Raw genomic sequence first — 26,401 nt, forward strand, 5'->3', positions numbered from 1 at the left:
CTCCGGCTCGTCGCGTGACTAAATTCAAGACGTGAACTAGTCACGAATCAGTCACGTGACTAAATTCAAGATGGCGGCGAACAGAAAACTTTCAGAAGTGACTGCCTGAAGGCTTGAAATATCTCACTTTGTATTTAATGAGTCTAATATAGCCTGTTAGGTTCACCTTTTAAGTTGAATCACTGAGATAAATTAACTTTTGCACGATATTCTAATTTTTTGAGTTTCACCTCATTCTATTGAATTGAAGCCTACCTTGGATCACCAGAGTATAACATATTATATAAAAAGAGAAAATACTACATTTCTGATATTCATGACAGCACACTCCTATGCAGATTATAGCCTACTATTCATAAAACAACTCCACCTCTTTAATTCAGCTGTCTGGTTTAAGCCTTAAAATACTGTAAACAAAGTAGCCTAGCATAGTTGGCTATCTTATGCTGCAACAACATTCGAAACACGCGTGCGACCACACTATCAGAAACAGACTTCATAAGGGACCACGAAGCTTTAAAGGGATATTCCGCCATTTTTGGAAATACGCTCATTTTCCACCTCCCCTCGAGCAAAACAATCGATATTTACCTTGTTCCCGTTCATCCAGCCATTCTGTGAGTCTGGCGATACAACTTTTAGCTTCAGCCTAGCATAGATCATTGAATCGGATTAGACCATTAGCTTCTCGCCTGCTAGCTTCATGTTTAAAAGTGACTAAGAATTCTGGTAATTTTCCCATTTAAAATGGGTCTCCTCTCAAGTTAGAAAGTGCAATAAGACCAACTGAAAATGAAACCTGGCGTTTTTCTAGGCTGATTTGACATGGAACTACACTCTCATCTGGCGTAATAATCAAGGCAACTTGCAAACTACTGGCACTACTACTGCTTCTTGTCTATGGGGACTATTTTCAGATGCTGCGTACGATATCATTGCGCCTATGGTACGTTTGCAAGTTGTCTTGATTATTACGCCAGATGAGAGTGTAGTTCCATGTCAAATCAGCCTAGAAAAACGCCAGGTTTCATTTTCAGTTGGTCTTATTGCACTTTCTAACTTGAGAGGAGACACGTTTTAAATGGGAAAATTACCAAAAATCTTAGTCACTTTTAAACATGAAGCTAGCAGGCGAGAAGCTAATGGTCTAATCCGATTCAATGATCTATGCTAGGCTGAAGCTAAAAGTTGTATCGCCAGACTCACAGAATGGCTGGATGAACGGGAGCAAGGTAAATATCGATTGTTTTGCTCGAGGGGAGGTGGAAAATGAGCGTATTTCCAAAAATGGCGGAATATCCCTTTAAAATCAGTTGCCATGTCGCATTCTCACTGGGGCTCTAAATTCTTTCACCAATTAGCACCGGCAGTAGTCTTAGCAGGCACCAATTAGCACCGGCAGTAGTCTTAGCAGGCACAATTAGCACCGGCAGTAGTCTTAGCAGGCACAATTAGCACCGGCAGTAGTCTTAGCAGGCACCAATTAGCACCGGCAGTAGTCTTAGCAGGCACCAATTTTGAACAGCGTGGCCGCTCAGTTTTTAATTCCTGCCAACAGGCGCATCAGTGCATGAATCCTACACACATCAAAACACTACTTTTCATACAAAGTTGTTGCACACGAACAATGACGCTTGAATTGATTTCGCAAGGTGTGTGTTTTGCATCATTTCCTAAATATTTGAATTGATTTATCTGTCTGTTCAATTCCTGATATGTGAACTGTCTGTCCACTTTTACCAGATGTTGGCTGTATAAGGCCAGATCATTCAGATTTGAACAAATCATGCTCCAAGCATGGGGGCAATCCTGGCTGAACTACGTGAAATGATGCCAATTCATTGAAAAGAGAGTACAATTTCACACCCCCACTATGGGCTAAATCACTATGGGCAACCTCCTGAACATGACCTTTGTATGATGTCACTGTGCGACTCTGAGCTTTGCTAAGAGGGTCAGCATGGAAACTGATTCTGTCCAGTTCAGAATATCTAGACTTTAGAGCTATCTAGTTAATTGCTTAAACTGAAATTTTCGATGAAGCCTCCAATGTTGTGTGATCCTAGGTTATCGCCACAAATGGCATGCAGCATAATTCAATGTCATCATGCGAGAGGGATTCACCTGCAGGTTTAAAAATGGATTCATACAAATATTACTCTGCACCTTTTGCATGCTTGCGGGATAGGTGAGAAGTAAATGTGGATACTACAGTAAATGTACCATCACAGTGCATGAAAGGACATACAACAGTCCGTCCCTCTTTGATGTGACCCTTAAGATGTCCATAATAAATACTTAGGGAATCACATTCTCGTTGCAGAAATCAATATGGCATGAAAGATCCACTAATCTGCCATCAAAACCACATTGTTTATGGTGTCTGAATATGTGTGTCTTAAGACCTGCATGCCTTTTAAATTGCATTTGGCAGTCTGAAACACAGCAGTCAACGTCTACATTGGGTGTATTGTCATGAATTTTGGTATGATGTACATAACACACAGCTGTGGTGGACTGATGTCCACATATCTGACATGTAAACATTTTTATTGCATGCAACAAGCTCAAATGAGCTCAAGAGGAAGCATAAAAGTCATGCAACCATCATCAGCCAAGGAGAGCTAGCTTCCACTGCTGGGCGGAATCGTCGGAACACGTCACTTGATTAGCCACACATTGAAACACATGCAGAGACGGTAGTTGCGAGCCGAATTCGTATCATATGAATATGAAATGCGAATAACGTTGGATGGAAACCCAGCAATTGCCTTCCTGCCGTATGGCGATATATTGACCTGATTAGAAGCTATGCTATGCTAGCCAGTAAGCAACCATGCGTGGCTTGCTAAGGTTACTCGTTCTGCATGTGAACTGCACTAAACAATCTAACACTAAATAAAATTGCACAACAACTGAATAATAACAAATAAGTAAATGATTGAAACGGAAAGTTTGAAAGTTCACCTTAGAGTGTTGACTACAACAGACCTGATCTCAGCATAACTGCAGAGCTTGAAGAGCTGTAGTGAGAGCATTCAACCCCAACCGTCGGCGTCGAACAGAGATGCGTTAGACCGGCAATGGGCAATGGGGAAAACAGACAGGTTTGATATAATGGAGGGCAATGAAGAAGCACACAGGTGGCAATGGAGACAGGCGTATGTAGCGGATGTGTACTCTCTCTTGCGTTGTGTTAATGATGAAAAGGCGTTCTCTCTCTCTCTGGCTATCACAGCCGTTTATTCTGATAGCACAGAGCTCCAGCATGAGATCAGGCTACTGCCGACTGGTTAACAGTATTTACAAAAGACATGATTGAATGAATGTATTAGAAAAGGTTAAAGTAAGGTTAAAGACGAATAGGGTGTTCCAAGCACAAAAAAAAAAAAAAAAATTAAATAGTGTTTTTATGATTAATACAATTATTAAGTTGTGTTATTTTTTTCCATTTTGATTTTGATTAGTTTGTGTTTTTAGTAATGTTTTCATGTGGAATCATTTCTAGCAGGCTTACCGTATCTTTCAATGTTTGAATATGTCATGTAAAAGAACTTTCAGTGTTTCAAATATTTGAAAAAAAGTAAAGTATTTAAAGAATATATTTCAACATATACAACGTACAAAAAAATGTCAGTATTTCAAACATTAAAAATATGTTAGCAATTAACTAGTTAAAAACTCTAATACAGCCTTGGTCATCAGAACAGAAATTCAGTACTGTGTAGAGATAACATTACTAAAAGGTGTCTTAAGGTTAATAAACATTTTAATTTGTGAACTGAACGAATGTTGCCCAGTCCTTTTCTCCTAACTTTGAGGCTTTGCTTGATGAAGGCTCGGGTTCTGTGATGACTGATGAAGGCTCGGGTTCTGTGATAACAACTTTGACTTCAGACTTGAAATAGAAAATCTCATCAAGTGGACTTGGCCACACACAAAACAAGTTATCTCTGGTCCCCTTTTGTAGCATGCAGCTAATTTGTACCTCATCTGCAACAGACTAGAGTACCTGCCCAGCAACTGGCAGGTCATCGTACTGCACACTAACAAATTTGCCATGTAGATTTTCCGCAGTCCCACTTTTCTCTTTAAATTAGTCTCTGTTGGTGAATCACACACACAGCTGGGGTTGGTGCAGGGACAGAAACATGGTTAGTTTACATTTAAAGCAGTTCACATCATAAATCAATTTATGTAATTAGACTCATCTTGCTGTTCCTCTTTTGCTCAGTTCTGCCATGTCAACAGTCTCTAAATGTAATTACATGGAAACATTGAGATAGAAATAGAGCAAGATCATATGCATTCTTGAATTCTCATGCTGCTGTTGCTACGACCACTACTACCACTAGGGGTGGGAATTGAGAATCAGCATCAAAGCTTCTATATTGATCTTTTCCAATGATGTACATTCCTTCGGCTCTTGCCTGCTGCGTGCTATTTACTCCTTGGGCATCAGGTTTTAGAAGCTAAAGATATTTTTAGAAAAAGAAGAAATGAATAAGATGTGTACAATATATGAATCAGAACAGTTGTATACACATGCCAACATATTAATACATTAATTAAACTAGACAACATTTCTCTGAAGCTCACCTGTCCAAGGTGTTGCATGATGGCACTATATCCCCTCATAAAGTTGTCCAGTGCTCGATGGAGATGGCCAACCCATCTTGTGCCCCCAATTCTGGTGGGCATGAGAGGCGTTTTGATCAGAGCCTCAAAGCTGGCGAGCGGGTTAGCTCTGTTCAAGGGACTCTTATGGTAGAAGCTGCAAAGACCACTGAGCAGATCCTGAACTTTCTGAAACATGCTGTTAGATTTGATGGCATCACCGAAAACAAGCTCCAGTCGGTGAGCCATGCAATGTACACCATCCACATACTGTATGCCCTGTCCCCCCTTAACCTGCTCACCACACCATTCCTAGCCCCTACCATGACCGCTGCCCCATCTGTAGCCCAGGCTACAAGCTTTTCCCTCCGACCAATTCTTTGGTCATGACATAATTCAATGTCATCATGCGAGAGGGATTCACCTGCAGGTCTAAAAATGGATTCAAACAAATATTTCTCTGCAACTTTTTGCGTGAAAAGTAAATGTGGATACTTCAGTAAATGTACCATCACAGTGGATTAAAGGACATACAACAGTCTGTCCCTCTTTGATGTGACCCTTAAGATGTTCATAATAAAAACTTAGGGAATCACATTCTCGTTGCAGAAATCAATATGGCATGAATGATGAAGAACCCGATGAAGGCTCGGGTTCTGTGATAACTGATGAAGGCTCGGATTCTGTGATGACTGATGAAGGCTCGGATTCTGTGATAACAACTTTGACGTCAGACTTGAAATAGAACATTTCTTCAGGTGGACTTGGCCACACACAAAACAAGTTGTTTCTGGTCCCCTTTAGTAGCATGCAGCTAATTTGTACCTTATCTGCAACAGACTAGAGTACCTGCCCAGCAATTGGCAGGTCATCGTACTGCACACTAACACATTTGCCATTTAGATTTTCCGCAGTCCCACCTCTCTGTTTAAATGAATCTCTGTTGGTGAATCACACACACACACAGCTGGGGTTGGTGCAGGGACAGAAACATGGCTAGTGTACATTCAAAACAGTTCACATCATAAATCAATATGTGACCATTCAAAGCAAAATCAGCCGTTTTCGCATAATGTGACTGTATACAATCAAGAGTTTCATATCGTGAACGCATTTCACGGAAAAACATATGTAGTTTACGTTCAAAACAGTTCACATCATAAATCAATTTATGTAATTAGACTCACCTTGCTGTTCCTCTTTGCTCAGTTCTGCCATGTCAACAGTCTACATTTAATTACATGGAAACATTGATATAGAAATAGAGCAAGATCTCTTGAATTCTCATGCTGCTGTTGCTACAACCACTACTACCACTAAGGTTGGGAATTGAGAATCAGCATCAAAACTTCTATATTGCTTTGGATAAACACTTCTGCAAATAGGAATTATTTCCAACCCAAACTAACACTACTATTCCTTCAAGGAAGAATCACAGATTTTTTATAAAAGATACATCATTGTTAAACAAAGATACCGTTTGGATCAATCTGGATGTCGCTCAAAGTCTTCCCCTTGAAGTCTCCAAGTCGCCCGTTCTCTAGAGCCATCAAGATCTTGCTAATTCTAGCAACCTGTAGGGTCAATTCTGGCAGTCGGTAACATTTCCGGTGTACTCGGATGTCATGGCCCATGAAATCAGCAAGCTGATCGACTAATGTCTCTTGAAGGTTCAGAACTGCTGATAATTTGGCCACCTGCTTCCTCAACTAGTGCTGAGGGCCTTCTGATTTTTCACCGATGCCTTAGCAACATAATAGGCCGTGTTAAAATTCATCATCATTTCTGCTTCATCTGCAGCACGATTTACAACCTCTTGTCTTCTAAAAGCAGCCGGCAGTGGGGTTGATTTTTCATTCAGTAACATATCTCGGCATACTGTACGCTTGAGGCTCTGATTGTGTTTCACCAGAGTATCGAGTTTAAACTGCGCAGCAGTGGGGTTGATTTTTCATTCAGTAACCAGGGCTGCCAAGTTTCAGAAAATGGCCAGCGTGAGAGTTTGTCCGCCGACCGCAGGTCAGCGGCGAAATTTTTTTTGACTGTCACACTCAAAAGCGTGACATTTGGCAGCTCCGATTAGAGTCGATTTTTCAAGTGTGAACTTATCAAGAAAGAGGCAAATAAATGTTACACAGCTCTGCAACAAGTATAGGACAATGATAGACTTAGCAGCCTTAACGTTAACTTGGAAAATCAAGGAGAAACAGCGAATCAACTGTGAACAAAAACTAGCAAGGAGAACGTTTTAAATCGAATTGTCGGAGTCGGCGCTGTTGTGTTTGAAAGACAAGTTAGAGGCGCCAAGACCCGCCTTACGTTGCTTCTGATTGGTTTATATTGCGTGATGCCTTCAGTGGTTGGTGAGATTTAGGCACAAAGGACTGATGGATTGGTTATTGTAGTCAGTCAATCAGAGCTCGAACTACGGCAAGGCAATGACCAAAGTTTATCATAATGAAAAAAAAATATATATATAGCGCACTGAATGTGGAAATATTTTGCGTGACTAATGTCAAGTATGGCGTGTGGTGTGAGAATGGGTCAAATTGCGTGACTGTCACGCTCAAAGCGTGAGACTTGGCAGCCCTGAGTAACATATCTCGGCATACTCTATATGCTTGAGGCTCTGATTGTGTTTCACCAGAGTATCGAGATAAAACTGCGCAGCGCCGGCACTATTGGCAAACTGTCGGTGTTCCTCGCAGCTCTGGGGTAGCGACTGCAACATTAGCTGTTCATGGAGTTCATGTCTCCTTACTGTACCTCAACCAGCTGAATTCTCGCAGCTAGTCTTCCCGGAAAGTCTGAGTTTGAAACCTTTATGCCGCTGTAGCCTGTGCCTCTGACTCGGAATCATCATCTGGCTGAGGCTGTGGCGCTTGTGGGAACGTCTTGAGTCAGACTTTCTGACGGGTGCCCAAGTTCATTCAGCAGCTGGCGAAGCTCCTCAGTATTGGCAGGGCTATCTTTAAAATATCCCACTATCTTACGGCACTTTAATGGACAATATTAACTTAAAGTGTGTTGAAACATGATACCGAGTGTGAGCGTTTGTCTCAGCTGATCTCGACCTGCCCCCTGCACTCCGAAATCTGCCGCTCGTTAGCCGATGCTAGCACCAGGTTTTCAATGTGAGTGCCTCGGCATCGGGTTAGCCATGCAAATATATCACTGTTTTATACCATTTATTAGGCTCAAAGTAGCTCCACACTTTATTGGTAGACTTCTGAGGGCCCTGACATTTAAAACGAGACATCGAGAACTTTGAAAAAGCACTGGTGGTTTACTTACATCTTGAATTTAGTCACGTGACTGATTCTTGACTATTTCACCTAACATCTATAGTTCCGCTCCGGCTCGTCACGTGACTAAAGTCAAGACGTGAACCAGAAAAAGAAAAAAAACCTTAGAATAATGGTTTAGGTAGGAGGGTAATGGTTTACCTCACAGGTGAGGCACAGGGGAAGAAAGAGAGATATAGAGTGGGTTAGTAGTATAAGTCATGATGAATAGTATTAATAAGTATATCAATAGTAAAATAAAAAGGCAGAGGGGGAGAGTTTAGAGCCAGAGGGAGAATAGGATTTGTACAGCGTGAGTGACGCATGCAGAGCCCATGACCGCGCTATGCTGGATGAGCCTCTCAGCACATGTAGGCTGTTCCTGCTGCTCTGGCCTACCATGGGGTGTGTGTGTGGGCATGATGCCTGTGCTGGAGATGCTCCCTGCTGCCCCCTGCTGCTGGCGCCCGGTGCGTGTGTGTGTGTGCGCATGCGCTTGTGTGGGTGGGTGGGTGTGTGCATGAGTGGGTGTCTGCATGAGTGTGTGTGTGTGCATGCGTGCGTGTGTGTGTGCGCATGCATGCATGTGTGTGTGCGCATGCATGCATGTGTGTGTGTGCACATACGTGTGTGTGTGTGTGTGTGTGTGTGTGTGTTTGTGAGTGTGTGTGTGTGTGTGTGGTCAAACAAGCTGGTCAACCAGCAAACCACCTCCAGCTGGCCAGGCTGTTTCTTACAGCACGGTTGTTGTGTGTTTCAATGAAAATGTGAGCAATGAGATCTCAGAAGTAATTTTACTTTTACTGTCATAATTAAGGTTTGAACGGTTTATATGTGTTGGCTTGCAACAGCTACAATCTATGAACTGATCCGAATGAGACGATTACAGCAGCAGTGTTACTCAGCATCAACCCCAAGGGTCCTCTGAAGTCTGAAGAATAATTAGTGATGCACATAAATAAAATCTGCATTAGTTTTATTTGGCGACACTTTGCCTACGTTCTGCGGTCGGCATAATTCCTTCTGTCATTTTCCATCGCCGGAGAACGCCAAGGGAAAGACCAAGGTCACGGCAGTTTTTTTTTAATTTGGTCAAGACGCACTTCACTTACCACCAGTGGAGAGCTTTAGATTCAGCAGGTTTGGGTGTGAAACACTCTGCCCAATGGACCCAATGGGTTCGGCTGTTGCGCTAAAATGTGCTTTAGTCAGTTTCCAACATCAAATATCTATGCACATTAGAAGTTCTTACACGCATTTCACTTGTTTCCAATGTATTGTGTATTTGATTTAATAATCGAATAGGTGAAATGCGCATTAGGACGTTGGATGGAAACACACCCATTGTGAGTTAAAGGGATAGTTCGGGTTTTAAGACACGAAGTTATATGGGTTCCCCGTCAGCAACGTTGTGCATCAGCACTGACTTACCCCGCAACAGCGTCCTGTGAGCCGAGATCCAACCCGAACTATCCCTTTAATGTGGGAATGCATGAGTAATTGATTGTAAGTGACAGTGATTGAGTGAGTGCATTCACATCGGAGCAGAAAGGACAAGTCTCGAATCGAGTTGCAGGATTTCTCAAACCATCTTTATTCAGAGAGCCTGATCACATTGGAAGTGCAAACTGTCTGTCCAAACCACCAATCAGAAAGCCCGATCACATTGAAGTGCAAACTGTCTGTCCAAACCACCAATCAGAAAGCCCGATCACATTGAAGTGCAAACTGTCTGTCCAATCCGTTCGATCCTTCAGTGCAGCTCCTTGTCTCCATGTCCAACGCAGAACACACCAGGACACACACACACACGTGCGGCCTGGCGCACACACACACACACACACACACACACACACACACACACTGCTGTGTCGGGGGGCCACTATGCGTCCCATGGCCGTCATGTGCAATACATTTCAATTTGGTACAAAAAGAAAAAGAAAAAAAAAAAAAGAGCACAAACACACAACTCTTTTGACACTCGTCTCACACACTGCCGAGCCTCTCTCGTCTGGATTATTCCTTTAAGTGTTGGATTGTCAGAGTTCTTGCCTTGTGAACTTGTGGGTTGTGTGTGTTATCTGAGTGAAACAGGGGTGTGTGTGTGTGTGTGTGTGTAATCTGATTGTTTAAACTGACTTTGACTTTTGAGGGTTAGCAGTTTCTCTACTGTCGGAACATCTATCTGAATTGTATCGTTTAACTCGATGTTGGATATTTAATTCCGTGACGGCTGTCCGTGTGTATTCTGAACGACCCCAGTTGTGCTGACCTTGCAGCTGCTGGGTACGATTGCGAAGGTCAAAGGTGAAGGTCAAAGGTGAGAGGGCCAAGCTGGTGGCAACAGTGCACTCTCTCTGTACGCATTTGAGAAAAATATATATGCAGTAAAATGCCTCATAGTACGCATATCATATCTGTAAAAATATCTGCAATCTGAAAATATACAACCTTTTCTCCTCTACACTGTAAACTGTCTTTTTTTTATTCATTTTGTTTTGTCTTTTCACTTTGAACTGAGTTAGTTTTGCCACCAGTCATCCACATGCACCACAGTTACATTCTTCAACAAAGACGGGCCTCTCCTCCCCACACCCATCCAATCAGGTGCCAAGAGAGATGTCCTCCCTTTCTCTGTCTGTCTTGTGCTTTTATTTTCTCTCTCTCATGCTTTCCCCCTCTCTTCCTCACTTGTGCTTCTCTCTCTCTCTCTCTCATCACTCCTGATTGTCTGTGCATTTGTATTTGAGTCTGTGCAGTTTGAGTGTGAAGTTCTAGGAACGACAAAACAGCGGAGCAAGTCTATTGCTTACGAAAGGCATCACGTATACGAGGAGGAATAGACACACACACACACATACACACACATAAACACACACACACCCTGCTTCTGTAGAAGAGAAGTGTGAAGCTTGAACAAAGTGCTCCTGTCTTTTCTCCTAATGTGGAGCAGAAGAGTATTTGACCTGTCTGTGTTTTAACATAGTAGATGCCTGCACAATCTGCAGCTCCAGAATTCTTTTAGTCTGAAAACACAAGGAATGAGAACAAACAAGGTCATGCCAAGTGGAAGAAAGAAGACACACACTCACACACAAACAAGATGTCAGAATGACTCCTGTCCTTCAGAAAGGTCTTCACGATGTGTGCTTCTCCGAGCAGTAGAGTGATTCTCTTCACAATGGCCACACTCCATGTATATTCGTACAGTATGTATGTGTGTTTTTCTATGCGTGTTGTGTATTCGTGTGTGTGTGTGTGTGTGTGTGTGTGTTGGTCACCAGAATCCCGAGGTAGGGACTGTCCATACAAGAAACAAACAAACAAATGATTAACGGACCTCAGTGCTGGCTGAGTGGACTGGTTCTGGATCTGCCGGAACCCCACCGGAGGCGGGCCAGACCCGTGCCGGAGCCGTGCCAGAGTGGGCCCCCAGCCGAGCCGGGTCGATCTGAGGTGTGAGGGCCGAGGTATGAGGAGGTGAGACTCGTCCCGTCAGAGGCGTTTCCTTGGTCTCTCCAACGACAGCACTCTTTTACTGTGTGTGTGTGTGTGTGTGTGTGTGTGTGTGTGTAAAAGCAGTTCACACATCCGTTAAGAAAAAATAGAGATTTGTATTCATATGACACATGGAATTTTGAAGAGTTCCTATCGAAGCCTTTCCAGCCGCCTCGGTTCCTCAGGAGAATCTGTGGCACTCTACGGCACACAGCGAGGGACAAACAGGCCCACCTCAGCGCACAAATGTCTCTCGGGTGTGTGTGGGATAAACGCACGACTGGACACAACATGCATGGGTGTTTACGGTGTGTAGCAGACGCCTGCTTGTGTCTACGGTATCGAGCAGATGCATGTTTAGGGCGGTTAAAGAGCTTTGACTGGCTCTCCTCTCCTCCTCTCTCTTTTTTTGGCACCTTAACTCCGAGAACTGGCATCACTGGACACTGAAGGAGATCTACGGGTACCATAGTCTGGACACGAGAGAGACGACGAGGAAGCGATGCCCTCCACACATTTATCTCCTGGAGGGCACAGCAACAGTGCCTCTGATTGTCTTGCTGTGTGTGTGTGTGTGTGTGTGTGTGTGTGTGTGTGTCTCTTATCTGTCTGTTTTATTTAGTCATATAAAAAAGGATAAAACTTTATTGATCAAACAAAGGGATATTAGAGATTTTAAAATGTATGTGTGTGTGCGTGTGTGTTTTGTCCTGTTTTAAGACTTATACAGCTTGGTTGCATGAGAAGTCATGTGAGTTCTGCTACATCCAGACCAAGAGATCTGAGGAGGGTCCTGGGCTGAGTGTAGAGTGTGTGTGTGTGTGTGTGTGTTTTGTCATGTGAGCGTTGCTACATCCAGAAGAAGAGGTCTGAGGAGGGTCCTGGTCTGAGTGTAGAGTGTGTGTGTGTGTGTGTGTGTGTTTTGTTATGTGAGCGCTGCTATATCCAGAACAAGAAATCTGAGGAGGGTCCTGGTGTGTGTGTGTGTGTGTGTGTGTGTGTGTGTGTCTGAGGAGGGTCCTGGTCTGAGTGTAGTATGTGCGTGTGTGTGTGTGTGTGTGTGTGTGTGTGTGTGTGTGTGTGTGTGTGTGTGTGTGTGTGTGTGTGTGTGTGTGTGTGTGTGTGTGTGTCTCTGAGGAGGGTCCTGGGCTGTAGTGACACAAAGAGGTAAGTCTCTGCCGTAGTGACGCGGTCAGTTCATAGATGCAGAGGTAGGGGCTGGCCACTAGAGGGCGCCCCTGCTGCCGGCTGGTTCAGTACTGTGTTCTACCTGCTAGGATATATTGCAGTGAGGTGACCAGAGCTGCTTTTGGAGCTGTCCGGTGTGTGTGTGTGTGTGTGTGTGTGTGTGTGTGTATATGTGTGTGTGTGTGTGTGTGAGTGTGTGTGTGCGTGTGTGTGTGTGTGTGTGTTCTGACTCATCAGCTGTCAGGTGTGTGTGTGTGTGTGTGTGGTTGAGTCATTGCGAGTCACTCATGGGTGGATCCATCTTATGTCTCACACACAGCTGTGTGTTGGTACACTAGACACGTATTCTCACACACAGGTGTGTGTGTTGGTACACTAGACACGTATTCTATGGTAACTGAGAGGTGTGAGATACATTTAAAAAAAACAAAAACAAATAAACATCAAACGAATAAACACATTAACAACAAACATCGCTATTCACAGGTACCCGCATCGTGAGGAACAGTTCCGTTCAGAAGAGAGAACGCGACGAGACGCAACGGAACGGAACGAAAGGCTACTCTCCTCGTCTGTCTACGGAATGACAACGACTCGTCAGTAGTGCCCGCATGAGTTCAGAGTTCAAACGTGTCCAGAGAGGCCTTCCTGTGTCCTCCACTCCAACTCTCACACCCCTCTGCCTCCTGGCACCTAGCGGAGGTGTGTGTGTGTGTGTGTGTGTGTGTGTGTGTGTGTGTGTGTGTGTGTGTGTGTGTGTGTGTGTGTGTGTGTGTGCGTGCGTGTGTGCGTGTGCGTGTGTGTGTGTATCTTCGTCTTCTCCAGTCTTTGAAACACCTCCAGGTAGTAAAAGTGAGTGAGTTGAGGGATACCCCAGGGTAGGTGTGTATGTGTATATGAGTGTGTATGTGTATATGAGTGTGTGTGTGTGAGAGAGTGTGTGTGTCAGTCCTCGAAGACCTCCAGGAAGAGGGGGGGGAAGAGCTCGTTGGGGCACTCCACCTTCATGTGGAGGAAGCGGCTGGCGTGGCAGGCGCCGATCATGCGCAGGTCCGTCACCTTCATGAGCAGCTTGGGCCAGAAGTGCGCCACCTTGTGCTTGCGGTAGTTGATGTAGTGCTCAAACGCCTGCAGGAAGCCCTCCTGGCAGCGCTCGATACGCTCCACACTCGTCAGCCCCGGCCGATCTGGGGGGGGGGTGGGGGGGGGGGGGGGGAGGGAGGAGGGAGGAGGAGAGAGATGTGAAGAGAGATGTGAGGGGGAGAGACGAAGAGAAGGGGAGAGAGAGGGATGGAGAGAGAGAGAGAGAGATGTGAAGAGAGGGGGAGAGACGAAGAGAAGGGGAGAGAGGGATGGAGAGAGTGAGAGAAGTGAAGAGAGGGAGAGAGAGAGACATGAAGAGAGGGGGAGAGAGAGGGATGAGAGGGCAAGGAATGGAGAGAGAGATGAAGAGAGGGGGAGAAAGAGCACGGGATGTAGAGAGAGATGAAGAGAGGGAGAGATAGAGCACGGGATGTAGAGAGAGACACAGGGGAGGGGTAGGGAAAGAGAGAAACAACAAAAGATTCTTTAGAAACTTCAAGCTAAAAGACGGGTCTGGATGACCTTTCACCCTAAACTCACTTGATGTGCATGGAGCAGATCCTTAACACACACTAAAACACAAATCCTTAAAACACACTAACACACATCCTTAACACACATTAACACACACTACTACACACCAACCCATTCTCCGGAGGCACTTAGTGTTTCCCCATTAGTGTGTGTGTGTGTGTGTGTGTGTGTGTGTGTGATTCCCCATGTGTGTGTGTGATTCCCCGTGTGTGTGATTCCCCATTATTCTGACCCTGTAAATCCCCCAAACACATCCACACCGGGCGGTAAGCACCCGGGGTTTACGGACACGTGTGGCTAAGCCATGGCTCTTTGGACACACACAGACACCCCCCCCCCCCCCCCCCGATACCCCCGCTCTCGCCTCATTTGCGGTGGTTAAGTGGCCTGTTGTGTGTGTGTGTGCGTGCACGCGCACAGTCTTAAAGTATTGATTGTGATTATAACAACTGAAGTGTAATCCCCTCTAAGCACGTCATTAGATCGTTTTCTTTAGGGACTAATCCGTCCTTAATGGACACACACGCACACACACACACAGCTGTCCCCAGCCCATGCTTTTTAAAAGAGGCCACATAGAAGGAATGGCCCGTGGGCGTGCGTGTGTGTGTGTGTGTGTGTGTGTGTGTACACACAATGTTTTTTTTCCTTAAATCTGAATTATTTTGAGACTTAAAAAACAATGGAAATGCTATCTTCCATCGCTTATTTTCAATGGTTAAACAAATCCAAGTTTCCTTTTACTTGCCAATATATTTTGGTCAATCTATAGATTTTGATGATGAAGTAAATATAAGTTTGACAATAAATGACTTCAACTTGGTGTACGTATTTAAACTGTCAAATACAATTATATTTGTATTGATTTATATTGATGTATATACAGTTTTCGTTAAAGTGTAACTCTGGCGAAAATTAAGTCCGAAGAGTGTTTTTCTGAATGAAAAGACATCATATAAGCCGTTATAGCCGTATATGTTCCATTATATAGACGCATATGTTCCGTTATATAGACGCATATGTTCCGTTATATAGTCGCATACGCTCCGTTATATAGACGCATATGTTTCGTTATATAGTCGCATACGCTCCGTTATATATAGCCGTATATGTTCCGTTATATATAGCCGTACATGTTCCGTTATATATAGCCGTATATGTTCCGTTATATATAGCCGTATATGTTCCATTATATAGCCGTACATGTTCCGTTATATATAGCCGTATATGTTCCGTTATATATAGCCGTATATGTTCTGTTATATATAGCCGTATATGTTCCGTTATATATAGCCGTATATGTTCTGTTATATATAGCCGCATATGTTCCGTTATATATAGCCGTACATGTTCCGTTATATATAGCCGTATATGTTCCGTTATATATAGCCGTATATGTTCCATTATATAGCCGTACATGTTCCGTTATATATAGCCGTATATGTTCCGTTATATATAGCCGTATATGTTCTGTTATATATAGCCGTATATGTTCTGTTATATATAGCCGTATATGTTCCGTTATATATAGCCGTATATGTTCCGTTATATAGCCGTACATGTTCCGATATATAGCCGTACATGTTCCGTTATATATAGCCGTACATGTTCCGTTATGTAGCCGTACATGTTCCGATATATAGTCGCATATGTTCCGTTATATAGTCGCATATGTTCCGTTATATAGCCGTATATATGTTCCGTTATCTAGCCGTATATGTTCCGTTATATAGCCGTATATGTTCCGTTGATCTACACTACAGAGCTGGCAGCACCGGCATACGCTAGAGCCCAAAATCACAACCAGTGGATTAGCTAATATAAGGGCAGTGAGCTAAACGCTTTCATGTTTTTTAACCAGTAATATTGTTCAAAACCACATCAAACCTTGTCAGTAGCTTGTTCTAAAACGAAGCACCAACAATGTCATTCGCGAACCCGGAGTTTATTACAGAAGACCGTTAACAACTCGGAGTTTATTACAGAAGACTGTTAAGAACCCAGAGTTTATCACAGAAGTCTGTTAACAACCCGGAGTTTATTACAGAAGACTGTTAACAACAATTTTCGCCAGAGTACACTTACACTTTACACTTAGAGCATAGGGTTAGCACTAGCCTAGCACTGCAGTTCTTTCAACTGCCATGATTTGTGTGTCTCAGAGTGATGACCTCATCTCCGTGCGCCCTACCGGAGGAGAGGAGGATGACGGCCTGCAGCAGCGCCACCTCCGAGTCGTCCAGGTTGAAGGAGGACAGGGACACGCCGAGGTCAAAGATGGCGTCGGACACGACTCCCAGGCCTCCGTTCTTCAGCTGGCCGCGTGTCACCGCCATCTCGCCGTTCAGCGTCAGCGTCTCGCTCTCGGGGTCGTAGCGCACGGCCGCGCGCAGAGACATGATCTCCATACAGCAGCCTTTCAGCAGGATGATCTGGTCCTCACAAGGCAGCTGCACACACACACACACACACACACACACACACACACACACACACACACACACACACACACACACACACATTAGACACAGAGACATGATCTCCATACAGCAGCCTTTCAGCAGAATGATCTGGTCCTCACAAGGCAGCTGCACACACACACACACACACACACACACACACACACACATTAGACGCAGAGACATGATCTCCATACAGCAGCCTTTCAGCAGGATGATCTGGTCCTCACAAGGCAGCTGTACACACACACACACACACACACACACACACACGCACGCACACACAAATTAACACTTAAACACACAACTCCACTTTTCCACTTCTCCACTTTTTTCCACCTTTCAACAGAGTCTGATCCTCTCAAGATTGCTACACACACAGAGACACACGAACACACACACACACACACACACACACACACACACACACACACACACACACACACACACACACACACACACACACACACACCCCTACTGCACAAACCATCCAAATCTAACCCCCCCCCCCCCCCCCACACACACACACCCCGCCACCTTACCTCACAGAACATAGGCAGTTTTTTGGCGAAGTCCACCACGCGTGTGATGGCGGGGGTGATTATTTTAGTAAACTGACTGAAGGCTTCTATGTCCACTTTGCTCCCCTCGGCCGTGTTGACGACCGGCGCTTGGCCAATGTCTTCTGGCTGTGGACAGAGGGGGCACGCGCTCAGTATTGGGGGGTTCAGTGGGAGGGGGGCAGAGTGATGTGGGGGGGGGAGGGGAGGGGGGGGCGGGGAGAGGGAGGGGGGAAAGGGGGGTGGGGCAGGAGGTGGGGGGGGGCATGTAGCCGGACAGAGACAACAGCGTGGCGTCAGCTGGCCAGCACGAGCACGAGCACGAGCAAGAAAACAAATATCAAGACAAAAACGTCAAAAATAAGAGATCCCGAGAGAGAGAGAGTGAGAGAGAGAGAGAAAGGAGGCTGTGACTGCGAATTAGAAATTACAAGGTTGAAGAGTTCGAAGAAAAGTAGAGATTAGACCCAAAAAGAAGAGAGCGTTGGAGGGCGTCTGTCTTTGACTAGGGTTTTCCACCGAGGCGGAGGCCACAACTGCCCCATCCCACCCCACAACTGCCCCACCCCACCCCACCCCACCCCACCCCACCCCACCCCAGCGCACATGAGCCACGCACCAGAGAGCGATGCTCTCACAGAATGAGAGACGAGAAGGGAAAAAGAGCCCCTTTGGAGAAGAGAAGAGAAGAGAAAGAAAGTACTGCTAAAGACAAGAGTTCAAGTTGTTGTGCATTCGTTACTAAAGTGTGTTCTTTACTAGAGTGCCTTGGTTACTAGAGTGAGTTGGTTACTAGTGAGTTTGACAGTAAAGTGAGTTTGTTACAAGCATGCATTTGTTAGAGTGCACTCGTTACTAGAGTGCGTTGGTTACTAGAGTGCATTCATTACTAGAGTGCTTTGATTACTAGAGTAAGTTTGTTACTAGAGTGAGTTCGTTACTAGCGTGTGTTTGTTACTAGAGTGAGGTGGCTACTAGAGTGAGTTTGTTACCAGAGTGCGTTTCTTACTAGTGTGTGTTTGTTACTAGAGGGAGTTGGTTACTAGAGTGAGTTTGTTGGTTACTAGAGTGAGTTTGTTGGTTACTAGAGTGAGTTGGTTACAAGAGTATTTTCATTACTTGTCAGTCTCTCTCTTCTCTTCTCTTTTCGTAAAAGAATAATAAAAATAAACAATAAAAAAAGGTCCTTTTACAGTCCCAGGGCACACACCTTCACGTCAATAAACTCCAACAAACCAGCGCAAGGTTACAGTGAGCGCGTGCACGCGCGCACACACACACACACACACACACACACACACACACACACGACAATGCTCAACGAAGCCAGCAGAAGTCTATCCAAAACAACTCAAATGAAAAAAAGCAGACCAGAATTGAACAGAAGAAAACGATAAGAGACCGCAGCAGCTGATTGGCTAGAGCGTTTGGTAAAGTCGTCATTGGTTTTACGGGTTCTTACCTTCGAGTCTTTCACCCCCACTGCACTCTGGTCAGAAGCATAGAATAAATTACATGTTATTTCATTAAGTAGCATAGCTTCTTCCACCTGTTGGACAAGCAACAGGGAGCATGACGTTTAAATGGAGACCGCGCCAACAGCACTAGAAAAAACTTAAATGTTTAAACTGAAGAGTCAACAGAGAGAAAAGCAGGAAAGAGAGAGAGAGAGAGGGAGATGGAGAGAAGGCATAAAGAAAGGCAGACAAAAGACAGACAAGTCAAAAGGGTCATCTGTGGGTGCGGTTGCCATGGAGTTTGACCTTCAGGCCTATCTATCTCAGTGTTCCATCAGTGGGCTGACATCACAGCCATGTGATCTATTTCTGGCCAATCGGAATGGGTGAATTCTGACAGACTGAGTCCTGTTAGACTCGCGTGGAAGCATTTGGAATGCTGTGCTAATAAGTTTGGATTTGGAAACACCGCTAGTAAGTTTACAAATGTAATCAAAAGAATGCCTGAGTCAGTTGAAAACTCCATGGAGGCAAACACACACATACATGTGCACTCACACGCACGCACACACACACACACACACACACACTCATGCACACATGAAGGCACAGATGTCACTGCAAAGAAGGATTAGACCCATCAACACACACATAAATCAAAGGATCATAAAAGAACATTAGTTAGAAACTGGAAACGTGAGAGGGAAGAATTAAAAACACACTCAAACACACACACACACACACACACACACGAGAGTGACAGGGAGAAGAAACATGAGCGAGAAGAGAGGATGACAGAGAGAGAGAAACAAAGTGACACAGTAGTGATTAGAAGGAAAGAAAATCATTCCGATAAGCTTTGTTAAAATTGTGAAAAGCAACAGAAAAAAGACTAGAGAGGGGGAGAGCGACATGTGGAAAGATAGAAAGATTGCGACAGAGAGAGAGAGAGAGAGAGGGAGAGAAAGAGAGAGAGGAGGTAGAAAAGGAAAAAGGAAGTTGTTCCATTATAAAGTTATTTTTTTTTTGCTGCTGCCTTGTGGAACATGGCCTCCAGCGCTCAGCTAATACTTCCCATTCTACAAGGAGATACAAAAACATCAAGACGTTAACATGGCACACTGGAGGGGGGGCCTAGTGGGGGGGGGGGGGGGGGGACAAGTGGAGGACTGGTGGTGGGGGGGAGGAGGGGGTGCTGATGTGGGGGGCTGTTTGTTTACAGGTATGTGGAAAAACCAACAACAGCTAAAAACAACAACAACAACAACAACAACAACAGAACATGACTGGGCGTCTACAGAAAGGCCACTTGTGTGTTTGCGTAGCGTAGCGTAGCGGAGAGCTCTGGGCGGAGCTTCTCACCAGGAACTTCCTCCGCTGCTTCCAGTGGTTGCCCTGGGCGTTGGTTGCCATGTGGGCATCCGTGACGACGCGGATCAGCTCCCACTCGTCCGCCGTGGGCTCCGGCCGATCCCACACCGTCTTCTGCCGCTCCTCGCGCTTGCGCCGCTCACGGTTCTCCTCGATAAGCTTCCGCTTCGCCAGCCGCTTGCTGTCGTCCAGCACCACTGAGGAAGAGGAGGAGCAGAGGAGGTGATGGAGAGAGGTGAGAGAGGAGGGGAAGAGAGAGAGGAGGGGAGGAGGAGCAGAGGAGGGGAGAGAGGAGGGGAGGAAGAGAGGAGGGGAGGAGGAAGAGAGGAGGGGAGAGAGGAGGGGAGGAAGAGAGGAGGAAGAGAGAGAGGAGGAGAGAGGAAAGGAAGAGAGAGAGGAGAGGAAGAGAGAGAGGAGGAGGAGGGGAGGAGGAGCAGAGGAGGGGAGAGAGGAGGGGAGGAAGAGAGGAGGGGAGGAGGAGCAGAGGAGGGGAGAGAGGAGGGGAGGAAGAGAGGAGGGGAGGAGGAGCAGAGGAGGGGAGAGAGGAGGGGAGGAAGAGAGGAGGAAGAGAGAGAGGAGGAGAGAGGAAAGGAAGAGAGAGAGGAGAGGAAGAGAGAGAGGAGGAGGAGGAGGGGAGGAAGAGAGAGGAAGAGAGGGCGAGAGAGAGGAGAGGAATAGAGAGAGGAGGAGCAGAGGAGGCGATGGAGAGGAGAGGAGGGGAGGAGGGGGAGAGGAGAGGAAGAGAGGAGGAGGAGATGGAGAGAGAGGAGGGGAGAGAGGAGGGGAGGAGGAGAGAGGAGAGGAAGAGAGAGAGGAGAGGAAGAGAGAGGAGGGGAAGAAGAGAGGAGTGGAAGAGAGGAGGAGATGAGGGGAGGAAGAGGAGATGGAGAGGAGAGGAGTGGAAGAGAGGAGGAGATGAGGGGAGGAAGAGGAGATGGAGAGGAGGGGAGTAGGAGGGGAGAGGAGAGGAGGAGAGAGGAGGAAGAGAGAGAGAGGAGAGGAGGAAGAGAGATAGGAGGAGAGAAGGAGGAAGAGAGAGAGGAGAGAAAGAGGGAGGGGAGATAGAGGAGGAGGAGAGGAAGAGAGAGGAGGATAAGAAAATGAAAGAGAGGAAAGGGGGAGGACAGGAGAAGGAAAGAGAGAAGGGAGTGAAGAGTGAAGAGCAGGAGGAGGTGGGGAAGAGCAGGAGGATGGAAACAACATGGCCACCGCCGTCAACCATAAGAAACACACACACACACACACACACACACAGCCCACCAGTCTGATGCAAGCACACTGCGGGTGCCTCTCATATAGGGATTTATGGGTCCTTCCTTCTTTCCTCGATCCTTCCCCCGGTCATAGCCCCTCCTACTAATGAATTTGTGAAGGAAACAACGAAGGAACGAGCGGATGATGGAGGAACGAAGGAACGAGCGGAGGATGGAGGAACGAAGCCCGATGAACTCGCTCTATGGTCTTCCCTCCTCTGGTTGCAATTACAGGAATGAGATGTCCTTGTGACGTCGACTGTGAGCGATTTCCAGTGAACGAGGATCGAGGAAGGAAGGAAGGACTGATAAATCCCTATATGAAAGGCACCCATCATCAGAGGTTTAAATATGTCCCAGCATGCCACAGTGTCCCCTTTGGATTGGCCACTTTTACTGATCAATTTAATTGGTCCTTCAATCATTTACAAAATCCCCTCTTTAATGTCCCAGTGAAAAGTGTGTGTGTGTGTCTGTGTCTGTCTGTCTGTCTGTCTGTCTGTCTGTCTGTCTGTCTGTCTGTCTGTCTGTCTGTCTGTCTGTCTGTGTGTGTGTGTGTGTGTGTGTGTGTGTGTGTGTGTGTGTGTGTGTCTTCACAGAGGCCCAGGAGAGTAGAGTGGGCAGAGAACACTCACAGTCGGTGGCCATGCCGACGGCGATGCACTTCTTGAAGCGGCACTCCTGGCACTGGTTGCGGGTGACCTTGTCGATGACACACTTGGCCTCATACTTGCAGGCGTACGTGGGGTTCAGGTTCTTCTGGATGGTGCGCCTGAAGAACCCCTGCGAGCACACACACACACACACGTTACAGACACACCCTGGGACAACTCATCACGAGCACACACACACGTTACAGACACACCCTGGGACAACTCCTCACGAGCACACACACACGTTACAGACACACCCTGGGACAACTCATCACCAGCACACACACACGTTACCCCCCTGGGACAACTCAACATTCAGCAACTCACTAACAGAAGCACTTGAGCTCAACCTTTCGATCTTTATTTAGCTTTATGATTTCATTGTTCATAAGTTGGTAAAATATTGTTTAGAACTACCGGAATCCATCCATCTCTTTTGAGTGTTTGGAATACACATGAGAGGTTGTGGGGCGACAGGTGAGTGAGTGTGTGTGTGTGTGTGTGTGTGTGTGTGTGTGTGTGTGTGTGTGAGTGTGAGTGTGAGTGTGAGTGTGAGTGTGAGTGTGAGTGTGAGTGTGAGTGTGAGTGTGTGTGTGTGTGTGTGTCCTTACCTTGCAGCCTTCGCAGGTGATGCAGCGGTAGTGGTAGCCTGTGGCTTTGTCCCCACATACGACACACAGCTCGTCCTTGTCCAGGTAGCTTGGTATGTACCCTGAAACAACACACACACACACACACACACACACACACACACACACACACACACACAGTGTTTAGTCTCCTCTATGTACCCTGAAACAACACACACACACACACACACAGTGTTTAGTCTCCTCTATGTACCCTGAAACAACACACACACACACACACAGTGTTTAGTCTCCTCTATGTACCCTGAAACAACACACACACACACACACACACAGTGTTTAGTCTCCTCTATGTACCCTGAAACAACACACACACAAGCACACAGTGTTTAGTCTCCTCTATGTACCCTGAAACAACACACACACACACACAGTGTTTAGTCTCCTCTATGTACCCTGAAAAAACACACACACACACACAGTGTTTAGTCTCCTCTATGTACCCTGAAACAACACACACACAGGGCCAGATGTACTAACGTTTTGCGCCCATTTCAGGCGTAACGTGCGCGTATAAACATGGGGATGGTATGTACAAACACGTCGCAATGAGAGAAACGCGCAGACTGCCTGCCGTGGGAGCTGAGAATGGCTATTTGCGCTTTTCCGTGTCATGCATATTAATTCCTGGGCGGATCAGCTGAAAATGGGTGTAACGCGCAAGTACAGGGGAGGAGAGGTGCTAATAGCGATTGATTAAGTATTCCGCCATATGTATGAAAACAGCGCACGTCTACTTTGCGTTGAAAAACTTCCGCCTTCTGAAAGCAGGTGTAGCCTAATCCAAATTGCGGTTAAATGCGTCTATTAGAAAAACGTTTAGAGTCAGCTGAATCAATATTCAGAGCATCAGTTTTCTTCATTATACTATGTCAAAAGCAACCTTAACTTTTGTTTGCCTCTCTAAAATCGTATTTTCTCTTTCACGACATAGCCTACACTTCCCAATCTGTTAGACAGGCAATACTGTAAGTCATATCCGTATAGTCTACCTGCAGTAAATAGTTCACAAGTTTTTTTTTAAGTGGATTAGTAGAACTTCTAGGCCTACTCTGTCTGTCGCAGCTCATTGACATCTCTTTGTATCATGTATGATCGCTAAACTTGGATTCTTTTTAATATTGCAATATTCAACTGCGCTTGTGGTTCAGCAGCTCTGCACACGCAACTAGCGTAGAGGGGGCGGGAACGGGCGGGAATGAGCGCAGTTAACGTAATGAAGTGACAGCTTAGTAAATTCCACGCAATATAGCCAAGCACAGCGTTCGCATTCTGCGTTTACAAAAACTCGCTGTTAGCGCTGTGTTAGTACATCTGGCCCACAGTGTTTAGTCTCCTCTATGTACCCTGAAACAACATAGAGAGGTTTAAACCTCTTCTCTTTCCTCCTACTCTTCTTTCCTCTTCTCCTCCTCTCCTTTCCTTTCCTCATTTCCTCCTCCTCTCCTCTCCTCTTCTCATCCTCTCCTCTTCTCCTGCTCTCCTTTCCTCTCCTCCTCTCCTTTCCTTTCCTCCTCATTTCCTCCTCCTCCTCTCCTCTCCTCTTCTCATCCTCTCCTCTTCTCCTCCTCTCCTTTCCTCTCCTTTCCTCCCCTCCACTCCGTTCCAAGAGAACAGAGTAACTTGGTTTGTACTATTCAGAGAGCTTCTACTCTCCTCTCCATGACATGACGACAAACAGCTAAAGTTCACTCCACTTTTCTCCTCTCCTCTCCTCTCTTCTCCTCCCCTCCTCCTCTCCTCTTCTTTCCTCTCCTCTCTTCTCTTCTCCTCCCCTCCTCCTCTCCTCTTCTTTCCTCTCCTCTCTTCTCTTCTCCTCCCCTCTTCTTTCCTCTCATGTTTGATCGTTAGGTTATTGTGTGCTTGTTCATTCTCAGTGTGTGCCGTGGTCAGACGTGTGAAGGAGCTCTTTAGCTCTACTAAGGAAAATGGCTGACGGAGATAAAGAAAATGGCGGAACTGGGCGGTGCAAGTGGTTTTAAGAGGTGTTTACGCAAGACCCCGGTCAGATTACACACACACACACACACACACACACACACAGGTGCATACCCGGGTCAGATTAGCTTGACTGGACGAGGCCTGAACCAGGCCAGGCTCAGGAGGTGGAGATCAATACCAGATACACACACACACACACACACACACACACACACACACACACACACACACACAGAGCTGCATATCCTAGACCTTCTGTTAACAATCAATACACACATCAGACAACTAACGATTATTTTGGTACTCAACTAATCTGATTATTTTTTTCACTTAGTTGAGTAGTCGACTAGTAAACGCTTCCCTGCACACACACACACAAACACTTCATTGCGTAGTTCACTAGTAAACGCCTCATTGCGCGCGCACACACACACACACACACACACTTAGTTGCGTAGTCCACTAGTAAACGCCTCCCTGCATATCTGACAGATGCAGCTCTTATTCCAATGCTGGACCCCCTGCTCATGTCTGCACCCCATGAATGCCACTATGTTGTTACACACACACACACACACACACACACACACACACACACACACACACACACACACACCAGCCCCCAGATCAGTGTGCTGTGTATAAACTTGCTTATACTTCATAACTCATGGCACAAGTATGACCAGGCAAGGCTGAAAATTGCAATTCTGTAAGAAAGTTAATTAATTTATTTCAGATGTTACGATCTTAAAGAGACCCTATGCAACTTTTTCATAGTCATAAAATCGCTCAGAAATCGTTGTTTTGCTTGACTGACCAGTTTCATCGAAAACGGTAACATTTCCTCCCGCCCCCAGTGTCCCTATCCGCTATTGCAGCCTTGCAGTTTCTGCAGTAGACGATCGTCTCCTGTTTACATCTGGAAGTCTGAGACGCGTAAGGAACAAGAAGAACCACGCTTGCAATTTATTTATTTATATATAGCCTATATATATGTATAAATATACACGCTAAAGCTGTCGGGGAAGCTCTGCAGAGAAATATGCAAGCATAAAACGAGCGAAAACGAAACCGAAACCAGAGATGAAATCGCCAATCCTGCATAGTTCCTCTTTAATGTATGTATAGATTAACCCTAAACAGTTTACCTTTGTACCGGTACATGGCTCCCCTTTAAAGCAAGAGCCGTTACAGCATAATCACCTTGGACTCTCTGGCCTTCCCGTCTTTCTAAAATTAGTCGGATTATGACGGCGATGCCCAAACCAACGCATAAATATAGACTGTAACACTCTAGTGTTATAGTTTAACACACTAAATATTAGATTAAGGATCCACACTGATATGTACTGTATATATTTTATATTTTTTATTTATTAATCCCCCCCCCCCCCCCCCCCGAGTGTTGTGACTACTGGCCTAGTTTTATTGGGTCACTTGGAGCTTCCACACGTCAAGACAAAAGTAATTCCTTTGTGCATAACGGCAAACACAAATAAATCAGCCAGTCACAGCCAGATCCAAACAGACCATCTCAGACACAACCCAGGAAGAGCGCCCAACAAGAAACGACCCGAATAAAACATCTAATATAGAACTAGAGAACAGACAAGACTTCTACTATAGAACTAGGATCAGTCAGACCTACACTGAAACTATAAAGTCAGCCAGATCTACGCTGAAACTATAAAGTAAGCCAGACCTACGTACATTGAAACCCAGGAACATGTCCCATACAGTCAGACCTTTCTTAACACCTCACACTCAGGCAAGCTAAGACCCCACATCAGCAGCCCTCTGCAGTGGCCCCTGCCTCTCTTATCCCCCCCCCACCTCTCTTACCCCCTGCCTCT

The 26,401-nt window shown here is 45.7% G+C and overlaps 2 protein-coding genes across 6 annotated transcripts in view; both read right to left on the reverse strand.

The window, feature by feature from the left end:
- LOC134072363 (retinoic acid receptor beta-like) overlaps nt 1–4,617 on the reverse strand; it is an 18,388-nt gene extending 13,771 nt beyond the window's left edge. The window contains exon 1 of the mRNA XM_062528996.1: nt 4,600–4,617. Within this exon, the coding sequence (XP_062384980.1) occupies nt 4,600–4,617 (18 nt within the window). The remainder of the gene's footprint in view (nt 1–4,599) is intronic.
- A 4,854-nt stretch (nt 4,618–9,471) lies between these two features.
- Nucleotides 9,472–26,401, reverse strand: part of thrb (thyroid hormone receptor beta) — a 121,816-nt gene continuing 104,886 nt past the window's right edge. For 4 of the 5 annotated variants that reach the window (XM_062530209.1, XM_062530212.1, XM_062530211.1 and 1 more), the window contains 7 exons: nt 22,569–22,669; nt 21,940–22,087; nt 20,043–20,248; nt 18,686–18,772; nt 17,206–17,352; nt 16,396–16,654; nt 9,472–13,774 (listed from right to left, as the gene is read on the reverse strand). In XM_062530209.1, coding sequence (XP_062386193.1) covers nt 13,533–13,774; nt 16,396–16,654; nt 17,206–17,352; nt 18,686–18,772; nt 20,043–20,248; nt 21,940–22,087; nt 22,569–22,669 — 1,190 coding nt within the window. In that variant the 3' untranslated portion in view covers nt 9,472–13,532. The remainder of the gene's footprint in view (nt 13,775–16,395; nt 16,655–17,205; nt 17,353–18,685; nt 18,773–20,042; nt 20,249–21,939; nt 22,088–22,568; nt 22,670–26,401) is intronic. The other variant, XM_062530213.1, reaches the window with a different exon arrangement.

The sequence above is a fragment of the Sardina pilchardus genome, chromosome 24, assembly GCF_963854185.1.
Source record: "Sardina pilchardus chromosome 24, fSarPil1.1, whole genome shotgun sequence".
NCBI lineage: Eukaryota > Metazoa > Chordata > Actinopteri > Clupeiformes > Clupeidae > Sardina > Sardina pilchardus.